At 36.1% G+C, this 13258-nt stretch overlaps 1 protein-coding gene and 1 long non-coding RNA gene across 2 annotated transcripts in view; one reads left to right on the top strand and one right to left on the bottom strand.

Annotated features, from left to right (window-relative positions):
* CCDC30 (coiled-coil domain containing 30) overlaps nt 1-13258 on the bottom strand; it is a 75990-nt gene that overhangs the window by 53499 nt on the left and 9233 nt on the right. The window contains exons 4-9 of the mRNA XM_054721249.1: nt 10494-10614; nt 6353-6543; nt 4299-4452; nt 3448-3519; nt 1548-1663; nt 472-570 (exon numbers count right to left, since the gene is read on the bottom strand). Coding sequence (XP_054577224.1) covers nt 472-570; nt 1548-1663; nt 3448-3519; nt 4299-4452; nt 6353-6543; nt 10494-10614 — 753 coding nt within the window. The remainder of the gene's footprint in view (nt 1-471; nt 571-1547; nt 1664-3447; nt 3520-4298; nt 4453-6352; nt 6544-10493; nt 10615-13258) is intronic.
* On the top strand, nt 1658-4444 carry LOC114235058 (uncharacterized). The gene is made up of 3 exons (XR_003621240.2): nt 1658-1719; nt 3470-3557; nt 4333-4444. It is a non-coding gene; the product is annotated as an uncharacterized LOC114235058 (long non-coding RNA).

Below are 13258 nucleotides of genomic sequence, written 5' to 3' on the forward strand. Positions count from 1 at the left end.
TACAGGAGGCAGCCTACCAATGATTCTCATCATTGATATTTCTGTCTCTCCCTCTCCTTTCTTCTCTCTGAAAAATCAATACGAACATATTTTTAAAAATTGTGTATGCTCCAAAAACCCAAATAAATAAACAAACAAACAAACAAACAAATAAATAAATAAAAGAGAGTAGCAAATGAACAGCACCAATTATTCTGTATACTCTATAAAAATGTGACTCCCGCCGAAACCAGTTTGACCTTCGGACTGAAAGGTCCCAGGTTCGATTCGGTCAAGGGCATGTACCTTGGTTGCGGGCACATCCCCAGTGGGAGGTGTGCAGGAGGCAGCTGATCGATGTTTCTCTCTCATCGATGTTTCTAACTCTCTATCCCTCTCTCTTCCTCTCTGTAAAAAATCAATAAAATATATTTTTTTAAAAATGTGACTCCCTTACAAACTAGAAATTGAAAGAAGAGAACTTTAAAATACCTGTACTTTCTGTTCAGCACCCACAGTTTTCCCAGGGGAGTGGTTTCCAAGTTGCTTATTCTCTTGCGATTCACGAATCTCTCCTTGAAGCCTTTCAACCTTAAACACAAAAGTAATTTGAATACAAAAGTTGGAAGGGTGGGGAAGTTGCTTTGTTTTTAAAATATACAAATAACACATGAATACATTCTTCATGTAAAAATTCATACAACACTAAGTATATAGAATAAAAAGTCCATCACATAACCTTACCCCAATAATCCCTTTCCCCTTTCCATAAGTAACACTGTTTACAATATACCCTTCCTGAAATTTATCTCCCAATGTATATGTGTGTGTGTGTATGTATATATATATATATATATATATATAAAATATATAATGTATATATTTGTATAAGATATATACCAGTATTAGATATATAAATTTACAGACAACTTGAACAGTTTTTATTCATTTTTATTACAGTTTTACATTATGATAAAATATACATAATAAAATATTTACCATGTTAACCATTTTTAAATATACAGTTCAGTAGCATTAAGTACATTCACATTATTGTGCAATCATCACCATCATCTATCTCCAGACACAAGAGATATGATTATAAAATGAATATAAAATTGGAGGGATATATAATATATCCAGAACTTGGAAGTATATATTAAAAATCAATGAATTGCTGAGGAGAAATGGTTAAAAAATGTAACACAACTAAGGGTGTAGTATTAATAATCTCAAACATATCCAGTTACAACAGAGTAATAATTTCTATTTGATAAATGTGTTAAGTATAAACTATTATCCAAATCCCTATTAAAAAGAAGAGATCCTAAATTGACACAACAGTAATAAGATTACTGTTTGGCATAGGTAGTTAAGATGTATAAAATGCAAATACTGATAGACTGCATCCAAGTCAAAATATGGCTTTTTCCAGGGATGCTAGAACCACCAGTATTAGTCCACAATAATGACCAATAGGTGATGTGTATCTGTGTTGCTCCATTGCTGACTGTTATTCTATACACATTTAAATAAATTCTAAGAACAAACTAAATTAAACAATTTACCACTTCTCCAAGCACTTTTTTTTCTGAGTCAAGTGATCGAACCCGAGTTCTTAAAGCCAGAATTTCCTCATTCAGTCTCTGATTGTGTTCCTTTGCTTTCTTTAGGTCAACGGAATCTAAAACAGAGAGAAGAATGCACTCTACTCAACTGGAGCGAAGTTTTAATTTGAGGGTATTAACTCTAAAAACTGAGGAAGTGCTATTTCCTAACCTTCTTGTCATGTCTCTGCCTGTGATCCTCTGCACAAGAGCTGCTAGACTCTAACGTCCAGCTCTAAAATACTCCACCAACCTAATGAAACAGAACAGAATGTTTTTTATTTCTCACACCAAGACTAATGAATTGGACTTCTGAGTACAGGATTTCCAGCAATAGAGGTTTTTCTAGGACCTGGAATTTTAAAACAGTTGAGCCTACCTTGTAACTCTTGTAAAAGTTAAAGGACAGAAAATGATCTTCCTGGCTTCCTTGTAGTCCTGTCTCTGTTATACACCTAACAGACTTCTAGATATTTCTGCTCATTAACAGCAAGTCCCCCTTATATGACTGCAGTAATGAGCTAGGGACAGTGAATGAACAGATTTTCCATGTTAAAGCAAGTTAATTCATTGAAGCCATTTTTCTGCCTGTAGCTCCACTGCCATTAAAGTGGTAGTCTATTCTCAGCTTAGCACCTCATCTTAAGACCTGCTCTATCTGGCACTCATCAAAGTTTCATGAATACAAACTTGCTGACTGTAACTTTCCTGAATTTGTAGCTGCTTCTTTTTAGCCATTCTTCACTTCTGTTTCTCTTATTTTTCTTTTGCTGCTTTAAAGTCGTTGTTTTCCTTTTTCACTGCCTGTTTTGTATTGAACTTGTATTAATTTTTTCTTTCTTCATTTTTTCTCCCTTGCTACATTCCTTTTTCCTCTTTAGTATATAAATTTCCAAAATTTGAAAAATGCTGAAAACATACCAAAAAGAAAACAAATCATTCACAATCCCTATATATAATATAGATTCACAATTTAAAGATAAATAGATGATAGATAGATATAGATATAGATAGAGTATGCAAATAAGATTTGTTCTACCTTTGGCCTATGCAATTTTTGTTGTTGTTAATCCTCACCTGAGGATATTTTCCCCATTGGTTTTTAGAGAAACTAGAAAGAGGGGAGTAGGAAGAAGAGAGAGAGAGAGACAGAGAGACAGACAGACAGACAGAGGTGAGAGAAATACATTGATTAGTTGCTCCTGGAGGGAATCCAACCCTCGACCCTTTGGTGCACTGGCTAACACTTTAACTACTGAGAAACACTGGCCAGGGACCAATAAACACATTTTAAATTATTTTTCTAGTTGCTCCCATTACAACACTCAAATTTCTTTATATTATTTATAGTTAGTAGCATTTTTACATAGTCAAGCGAGGGTCAGATTAACCAATTCACCACTATGCCAAGTCTGTTGGCTTCTCAGTGAACAAGTATGTGTGAGGTGCTGTTAAGTGCTTTAGAAGGTGTCTTGATCCCAGTTGTCCCAGTAAAATATGTATTATTTATGTTTGCCACAGGTTTTGGAGTCAAGACATATCTGGGTTCAAATACCAGCTATAATAATTAATGTATCTATTGGCTAATTCACTTAACCTCTCCATGACTCAGCTTCTTTATCTATGAAATTGGAATAATAATTCTCACTACTTGAAACTGTTGTGAGGATGAGAGGTAATGCACATAAAGTGCCTGGTAGAGTACCTGTGACTACTAAGCAACAAATAGTAGTAATAGTGACAGTAGTTGAAATAGTAATAATAGCAATAGTAGTGTTTATTTGTAGTAGTAGTATTTTAAAACATTGTTATATTATTATGTAACATATTATTAAATATTATATCTGCTAAAATGACTCACCATTTTCTTTCAACTTTGTCAGATTTTCTTTCAGCTCGTCAATTTCTAGTTGAGCCTTTTCAAGTGCAGAATCTAAAAGAGAAAAAAACAAAATACAGGTTGGGGCAAAAGTAGGTTCACAGTTTTTCATATGGAAAATAATACAATATTCACTGTTTAAAATGCATTCTTGTTTTTAATTCCACAGTCAATTTGACAGAATCATTATTATCTTATATATGTTCTGCCAAAGTAGAATGTACTTATAACCTGTTGATCCAATAATTCTACTCTTAGGTATATCACAGTTAAAAATGTATAGATAAGTACAAGAATATCCAGAGCAGCACTGTTCATAATAGACCACAACTGGAAACAACATAAGTATTCAACAGTATAAAGGAAAAATAAAATAAATGATTTTATTTTAATTTTAATAAACATTGAGTATGTTTATTCTATGGAATACTCTACAAACAGCAAGAGTGAACAAACTGCTATAGGCAACAACATGGATGAATCCCGCAAACATAAGATTCAACAAGAAGAACTAAAGAATGTGTGGGCCCTGTAGTCAAAACTCAGCAATAGTGTTGAAAGTCCAGATAGTAGTTACTTTTGGGGAGGAGAGAGGGTGTAGACATAGGGAGAAGAAATGAAGGCTCCCTCTGGGGTGCTAAGGATTTCTTGCTGGGTGGTGTGCTTATGCTTTAATAAAAATTTCTGGACAATGAAGAAAATGAGGCATTTTATCAGATATTTATATGTTTTTCTGAAAAGATTATTTTCTGAAGGTGCTCATGTTCTACCCTGAGAAAAGATCATTACACTTAAAACATGGTCAGAAATGTTCTTCTGTAACCACAGCTTACCTAATTTACTCTGTTCTTTCTCATTCCCTTGCAGTTCATCAGTGAGCCTTCGGATCTCTTCATGGACCATCCTTAACCTCTTTGCTATTTGTTCCACATTTCTCTCTATGCAGTTTTGTGATGTTTTATCTTTTTCTATGTCTTCATTATGGGACTGAAATAAAAGTATTGTTAGTAATAAAATGAAAAAGTAAATGTACTCTTATGACATTGTACTATTTCCTATGTGTTTAAAAACCAATAAATAGAAGTATCAAACAGAATATTTCATGTATGTGCATCATTTTACTAGGTTGAACTATATACAATTGGTGATATTTGATTATTTTTGACCTATAAACATGCAATTTCATATGGCTCAATCTAGCATATCTAAAAGATTTTAGTTATATGATTATTTTAAAGATAGAAATTTAGGCCTGGCCAGGTGACTCAGTTGGTTGGAGCATTGTCCCATACACCAAAACGATGTAGGTTCAATTCCCGGTCAGGGCAATATCCATTTGCGGGTTGGATCCCTGGTCGGGATGTATATGGAAAGCAACAGATGCCTGTTTCTTTAGGCAACGGATCCATGTTTCTCTCTCCAACTGATGTCTCTTTCCCCCTTCCTCTCTCTCTAAAATCAACGAAAACATGTCCTTGGGTGAGGATTAATACATACACGCTTGATATTTAATCATTAAAATGAGTATCATCTGGCAAGAAAGAAACTGTTCTTCTCACTTATATGGAACATTAAATACAGTTTGTAAAATGTTTTCACATGAAGCATTTCACTGAATTTCAAGGTATGAACACACTGAACAAAGCTCATATCATGTTTACAGCTCATTTTCTGCAATTATTTTCAAAGCATTATAAAAGCTAAGGAAGAAATTCAATCTCAATTATATTTTGCTTTTAATCCCCAAGATATACATTAATTTAAAATAAATATAATCACCATATGAATTTTTCTAAAAGATAAGAAATAAATCATCTACATAACAAAACCACTTTTAACATATTGGTATGTTTCATTGCAGTGTTTTATCTTCACATTCATTAAAAAAAATATATTTATTTTTGAGAGTATTACAGATGTCTCCTTGAGACTGAAACCCAGATAAATGCCCTTTGACCAGAATCAAACCCAGGACCCTTCAGTCCATGGGCTGACGCTCTATCCTTTGAGCCAAACTGGCTAGGGTGTGACTTTTTCATTAACATTATGAGAAACATTTTCCACATTGTTGAACAGATTTTGTAATGATAATTTTAAAAGCCTGTATAATGTCCCAGAGTGGGCATAACATAATTCATCACTGAAACATTTTGGTAGTTTCCAATTTTTGCTATTGAAAATAATACTATGATATACACTTTTATCCATATATATATTTCTTTATCTTGGGTTAAATTCCCAGTATATACTTTATTCACTGGATTTAGCTTTTTAAATTAATTTCAGAGAGGAAGGGAGAAGAGAGAAATAGAAACATCAATGATGAGAGAGAATCATTGATTGGCTGCCTCCTGCATGCCCCAACTTGGGATTGAGCCACAACCTGAGCATGTGCCCTGATCAGAAATCGAACCCTGACCTCCTGGTTGATAGGTCAATGCTCAACCACTGAGCCACGCCGATTTAGCTTTTAATAACATTTACTAGATCAAAAAATTTAATTCCATGAGAACTTATTATATTTAAAATGATGTGCTGTCCATTTTAAAAGACTTCTCAAAAGGGGAGCTCCATACATATTTGGAAAGAAGTACTAGTATGCACTGTCTCTAATGTGATTTTTCAAAGGATATAATACACATTGATTAAATTTTGATACATTCAAAACAAATCAGCTATGTGTTAAATGGGTAATTGATTTTTCTTCTTCCCAAATTTTTGTGATACGTTTAAGATACTTTTATGTACAATCTGATCATTTTTGCAGAATCATTACACACATTTAAATATATTCAAACAAAATACTTCCAAGGTAGAGTTAACTTGCAATTAGGTAGTACTATTAAGTAATGCCCCTTATTCAGTTATCTAGCTAATTTTAGAATACCTGGGCAAATTCTTTCAGTAGGTTACTGCTCATACATCTTTGTGACTCTGGCTTTGAGTCCCCATGTTCCAGTTTTCTCAAGAGTTTACTTCTGTCCACCAGTAAGTATGCAATCTGTTCACTGGGGCTGCTCAGAGCTATTTCAGAGTCTTCTTGAGACAACATTTCTCCAACCTCTTTTATTTGTGCTTCTATTAGAAAGAAACAACAGAAACAAACTGTTAAAAGAAATTCAGGTAAATAACTATAAGATGCTAAATGAGTTCTTAATTAGATAACACATTAATTTAAAAAGTAAGCAATACTGATACTATTATGCTTCTCTCCATCTCTCCGGGGTGTTTGCAAACTTTCAAAATTATAACAAAAAAGTAGTGGGAAAAGTTCTCAAAAGCAGTAGATATTCTTACTATTTGCATAAGTTTAAAATTTGTTCTTGAGTAACTTTAAAATTTGTTTATTGAGTGCTTATGATGTGACAGGTGTTATACTAATGTCTGAGATAAATTTATCTCATTTAATACTTACTACAACCCAATGATGTAGGAACCATGATTATTGTTTTATGAGAGGAGAACTCAGGCACCAAGAAACTAAATAACTTTTCCAAGGTGACTCAACAAATCATGCCAAAATCCTTGGTAACTTCAATATTCAGGTAAATTATCATTCTAGTGTCCTACCTTCTCAGTCCTTTCACCAGCTAACTTCTTAAAAAATAAATAAAATAAAATATATATATTTCAGAGTGGAAAGGAGAGGGAGAGGGAGATAGAAACATCACTGATGAGAAAGAATCATTGATCGGCTGCCTCCTGCATGCCCCACACTGGGGATCGAGCCCACAACCCGGTCATGTGCCCTGATCTAGAATCGAACTGTGATCTCCTGATTTATAGGTTGATATTCAACCATTGAGCCACACTGGCCAGGCCCACCAGCAGAGAGAGGCCCAGGCCAGCCAAGCAATTGCACCCCATGCCTGTCGCCTGCAGAGGGAGGCGACTGGTGGCAGGGAAGAAGGGGGGCAGTGCTGCACAGATGGCAAGCAGTGGCAGCGGCGGGGGTGGGGCCAGCTGCCAGCAGCCAGGGGAAGCAAAGCCCTGACAGGCCCTGATCTCAGGCCAGGCCTAGGGACCCTACTCAAGGGGTCCCGGATTGCAAGAGGGTGCAGGCCGGGCTGAGGGACCCCTCCAAGTGCACGGATTTTCGTGCACCGGGCCTCTAGTTATTAACTAGAGGCTAATGACTAGTTATTAACTAGAGGTTAATGCTAATGACTGATTACTATAATCATGTTGCATTCATTTCCCTTACGTGCCTTACACGCAGGCGCACCATTTCTCTCCACTAATACTAGCAGCGAATATTTTAGCAGCCAATTGCCACACCATTAGTCTTGTGCTGACTTCTTTGTGTGCACAACAGGAAATATTTCACTTAAGGAGAATAAGAAAATTAGGTTTATTTGCATTACGCTTATTAATTTGTGCAGTTATTCAGTGCCTGGTAAGTTAATGTTCAAGAAAAAATATTAATTTTTATTAAAATATTCTATTATTTTATGTTAATGATTACTCATTTATTTTAGCCCTTTGTACTCAGTATGTCTCTATCTAAATAAACCTATATTTTTATGAAAATTGAAGCTTTTGTTTTTTTTTGCAGCCCACCTAAATTTAAACCTTGTTTATTTGGCCCATGTTAGCCTTTGAGTTTGACATGCTTGCCCTAGGTTATCTCCTATAGTCTCAAGGCTTTAAGTATTAGCTATATGCTGATGACTCCCAAATTTACATCTTGATTGAACTACATTGCAAATCTATATATATAAAAGCCTAAGTGACCATTACGACTGGTCGACCGAATGACCGGTTGTTATGATGCGCACTGACCACCAAGGGGCAGACGCTCAAAGCAGGAGCTGCCCCCTGGTGGTCAGTGCACTCCTACAGCCAACCTTCCCAGCTGGCCGGCTCCAATTGGCCCCGATCAGCCCTGATCACCGGCCAGGCCAAGGGACCTCACCCGTGCAGGAATTCATGCACTGGGCCTCTAGTACATACATAATTGCCTACTTGACACTTTCACTTGGATGTTTAATATAGACCTCAAAATCTATATGACCAAAAGCAAACTCGTTACTGTCTCCCCCAACTTGGGCGTTCTATACTGTCCCCCATCTGAACAGTTAAGAACTCTACTGCTCAATCCTAAAACTTTGGGTCAACAGTGACTTCTTTGCTTATCTCCTACCCAACATTAAATCCATTATCAAATCATGTTATCTCTACCTTCAAAAGATAATCCTTTAATTATATAAGCATTTCTGATGTGCCTGACACAGGTGTTCCTAAAAAGAAAAACAACTTGTATTTTACAAAATTGCTCACTAAAAATAATAGAGCTTATTGAAAAAACAGATTCTATAGACCACTTACAACCTTTGTCATTGTGTAACTGGAGTGCTATGAAAGACATTAACAATCCTAATAATTATACTGGTACATATAAAGAGATATGTCAAATTCCTAAAAAATAAAGGAATACTATAGTAAATATGAAACTTCGTGTTTTGTTTTGTTTTAAAAATTAAGCCTCGCCCTAACTGGTTTGGCTCAGTGGATAGAGCGTCGGCCTGTGGCCTGAAAGGTCTCAGGTTCGATTCCGGTCAAGGGCATGTGCCTTGGTTGCAGGCACATCCCCAGTAGGAGGTGTGCAGGAAGCGGCTGATTGATGTTTCTCTCTCATCGATGTTTCTAACTCTCTATCCCTTTCCCTTCCTCTCTGTGAAAAAAAAAAAAAAATCAATAAAATATATATATTTTTAAATCAAGCCTGCTGTAAAGGTGAGCTAAAGGAGGATTTGAGTCTGCAGAGTTATGGAAACAAAGTCAGAATGCACAAAGATTAGGGATATCTTTGCAATGAGCACTTCCAAGGCAAACACGTGGCCAAACTGAGCCCAGAAGAATGTGGGATGAATGGAATTTAGGTACAAACCTCAATGGTTGCTGGTAGCCCAAATCACTAACATGCTGGAGAAAATTGTATGTAAACCTCCACATTACAATAATATCATTCCCATATTTAGCAATCCTTCATGAGCTAATTTATGCTGGGAGTAGGACATACAGTATTTTCTGTTTTGTGCAGTGAGCCCTGAACAACCCTCCTGCTGAGAGTAACTACAAATGCTGGAAGGGGAGAAGTAGATTTGGAAGTTTAAACTCCCACTTCTCCATTTTCTGGCCACTAAATAAAGCCTGTGTTGTAAACAGTCAAAATAATGATGATGATGATGATGATGATGATGATGATGATGATGATGTTGGAGGAAATAAAAGAAAACTCTTAAAATGCAACCACTATATGAACAAATAGAATGCAAACTTTTAAACTAGCAGGAGAAAACTCAATATATCCAATGGATAACAAAAAAGGAAAAACAAACAAACAAAAAAAAGAGTGTGGAAATATGTCCTATGATTAACTCAACCTTCCCTGCACTTGCGCTTCACAATAAAGGAAAAACTTGTCCATCAACTTCATAAAAGGAAATTCTAACGAGGAAAAAAGGAAAATGATCCCAAATGGAATATCTGAGATGCAAGGAAAAATGCTGAACAAAGAAAATAAGAAATGTGTGGTAAATATAATCATTGACCACATACAATGGTATTAATTTGTGGAGCTAAACAAAGTAGAATAATAATATACGTGGTTCTATCTGTATTTTCCCTGATAGCTTTAAAGTACTTATACTAAATATTTTCTGAGTCCTTAATATGCTAGCTACTTTATAAGGCAGGTACTGTAGGGAACACAGAAACCACTAAGACTAGGACATAATCTCTGCCCCAGAGGAGCTGACACAGGTAATTATCACACAGTGTGGTAAGTACCATAATAGACGTTGAAGCAAATAACCATTCTGCACTCTATCACACACATTTTAGAATATTTCAGAATACATATTTTAAAAAGGCAGGCAGAAAATACATCTAAAACATTACAAGTACTTTTGGAATGTGGACAACATATATTCCCCCTTCCTCCTACTTTTATACATTTCCCAAATTATCTAATGTCACATTAATTTTTAGAATTAAAATTACATTTTTACAAAAAGAGAAATTACCTTGTTTGCATTGGAGTTCTTTAAACTCATGTATAAGATGTTTGTTTTCCTTTTCATAACCATGAGAAAATGCTTCTCTTTCCTCTGGTAAGTTACAGACATAGCTTGCATCATTTCCCAGCTAAAAAGAAAATAATACACTTTCTTACTCTTAGTCCATGGTTCATATTTTAACTCATATTAAAAGTCTATTAAGTGAAAGAGCCATTAAGAGATCACCATACTATTGTGTGTACAATCTGAGAAATACATATATTGTTGTTAATCCTTACCTGAGGATATTTTTTCCATTGATTTTTAGAGAGAGTGGAAGGGACGGGGAGAAAGAGAGAAAGGGGGAAACATTGATGTGAGAGACACATTGATTGGTTGCCTCTTGCACATGCCCCAACTGGGGCTGGGGATAGAACCTGCAACCCAGGTACCTGCCTTTGACCAGGAATCAAACTCATGACCCTTTTGTGCACAGGGTGACAATCTAACCACTGAGCAATACTGGTCAGGCTGCCATCTGAGAAATAAACAGAAAACTCAGCCTTAAATGTGGGTTATCAGACACCATTTCCCATAGATATGATGACACATAATCACAAATTTTATGAGACAGTCACTGTCTCTAATATTTTCCCCATTAATATATAAGGTTTCAAATCAAATCTTATCTATGGTTTAGGAAACATGGTCATGATACCATGCAGTGAAAATCTACATAAATATGTATACACTCCTATACTAAAATTGATTAAGATGCCTGAAATGTTAATAGGAGATTCTATTAAAATACATTGTTGGGTATTATTTAAAAACAGTTTCTGGTTAATATGGCAGCTTCACAAAAGGTACTTTATATGGCTAATAATAACAGATTGAGAGCTAACTATGTGCTCCAGGCACTAATGTGTTAAGGACATCAAATACAGGGCAAAGGAGGTTTACAGTTCTGAGTATGGGAAACACAGAGTTTATTCTTGTATTATTATTACTGATTGTATTATTTTTCATATGAACAACTGTAAACCTACTTTTACCCCACCCTGTACTTAATTTTTACCACAGTCCTATGGAACTATAAAGCAGGCTGAGAGACGCTAAGGAACAAGGGGAAGAGCTAGCGAGGCTGCACGCTCAGGTGGGCCAGAATCAGAGACGGGGCCAAAATGCTTAGAAGTAGACTACCAAAATAACGGAATTGCATTTTGCTCAATTGTTTTGAAGCCTATCGAACAACTCTTCAGAATATGAATAAAAAGCTGAACAGCATAGAAGGAAAACAGGATTGCAATCTTGCTTTAGAACTTCCTGGTAAGTTTCTTCCTCTTTAAAATGGCAGTAAGAGTAACAGCCTATTTCATAATAATAATAGCTACAATTTATGAAATACTTGTTAGGTGACAAGTCAGTGTGTGAAAGGTTTATTCACATTCCCTTGGGTAAACCTCACAAATCCCTTTGAACAAACTATTATCATTTTTCAGACTCAAAGATGTCAGTTACTTGCCCAGGGTTACACATCGAGACAGTGGTAAAGGCAAATTTTCACCCGTCTGCCTCATGTTGAAGTTCCTGGTCTAATATGCTCTACTGCTTTTGTTCTGAAGGAGCTGCATTCCTCTTTATGGAAATCACATTGCCCTTTAAGAGTTAAATTTAAAAATCAAGTTTCCTATCAGAACCGAGATGTGGAGACACAACAGAGTGATGATTCCCGAGCAACCTGAGAGAATTAACTCATTTAAAGAAAGATATGTCAGAAAGTAGGTTGATCAGCCTTAGCTGGTTTGGCTCAGTGGATAGAGCGTTGGCCTGAAGATTGAAGGATCCTAGGTTCCATTCCGGTCAACGGCATATGCCCAAAAGGGGGTGTGCAGGAGGCAGCCGATTCTCTCTCATCATTGATGTTTCTATTTCTCATTCCCTCTCCCTTCCTCTCTGAAACCAATAAAAATATATTAAAAAAAAAAAAAGTAGGTTGATCAGGAAACATCGAATAGTGATAAGAGAGTCAAAACATGCCAAAACCGGTTTGGCTCAGTGGATAGAGTGTCGGCCTGCAGACTGAAAGGTCCCAGGTTCGATTCCGGTCAAGGGCATGTACCTTGGTTGCGGGCACATCCCCAGTAGGGGGTGTGCAGGAGGCAGCTGATATATGTTTCTCTCTCATCAATGTTTCTAGCTTTCTATCCCTCTCCCTTCCTCTCTGTAAAAAATCAATAAAATATATTTAAAAAAAAAAAAAGAGAGAGAGAGTCAAAACATATTATTATTGACTCATCTAAGGGCTAGATAACCTGGTCCTAGGATATAACAGGTCTAGAAATAAGGGCAGGTATAGATAGCCCTGTTGTGTAAATATGACTATCTTAGCTGGTATTATAAAATCTTAGAACCATTTGTTCATCAAGTAAACATGATTAAAATTTGCCTCCCTATCCTATTAGTGTGTTTGTAGGGAGTGAATCCATCAGGCCTTAGGACATATGTGACTGGTTCCTCTGGCAATTGTACTTTTTATTGTAAAAAGCTGGTTTCTATTTTTCTGAACACTTCCCTGTGAGTTTAGTTAATACAAGAGTACCTTTGAGAAGCAGATCCACTTAGGTTTCTAAGCCAACAAGCAAGAGAGTCAGCTAGAGGGTCAGTTATTGAGACAAGGAAGAATTTACCAAGATAATGAAAACCACCACGAGCAGGCCTATTTGGAGAGTCAACCAGTCATCTCTGGGCAACATCCTGTACATGTCCTCTACTGGAAATCAATCAGGATT

Source organism: Eptesicus fuscus, chromosome 9 (assembly GCF_027574615.1).
Source record: "Eptesicus fuscus isolate TK198812 chromosome 9, DD_ASM_mEF_20220401, whole genome shotgun sequence".
Taxonomy (NCBI): domain Eukaryota; kingdom Metazoa; phylum Chordata; class Mammalia; order Chiroptera; family Vespertilionidae; genus Eptesicus; species Eptesicus fuscus.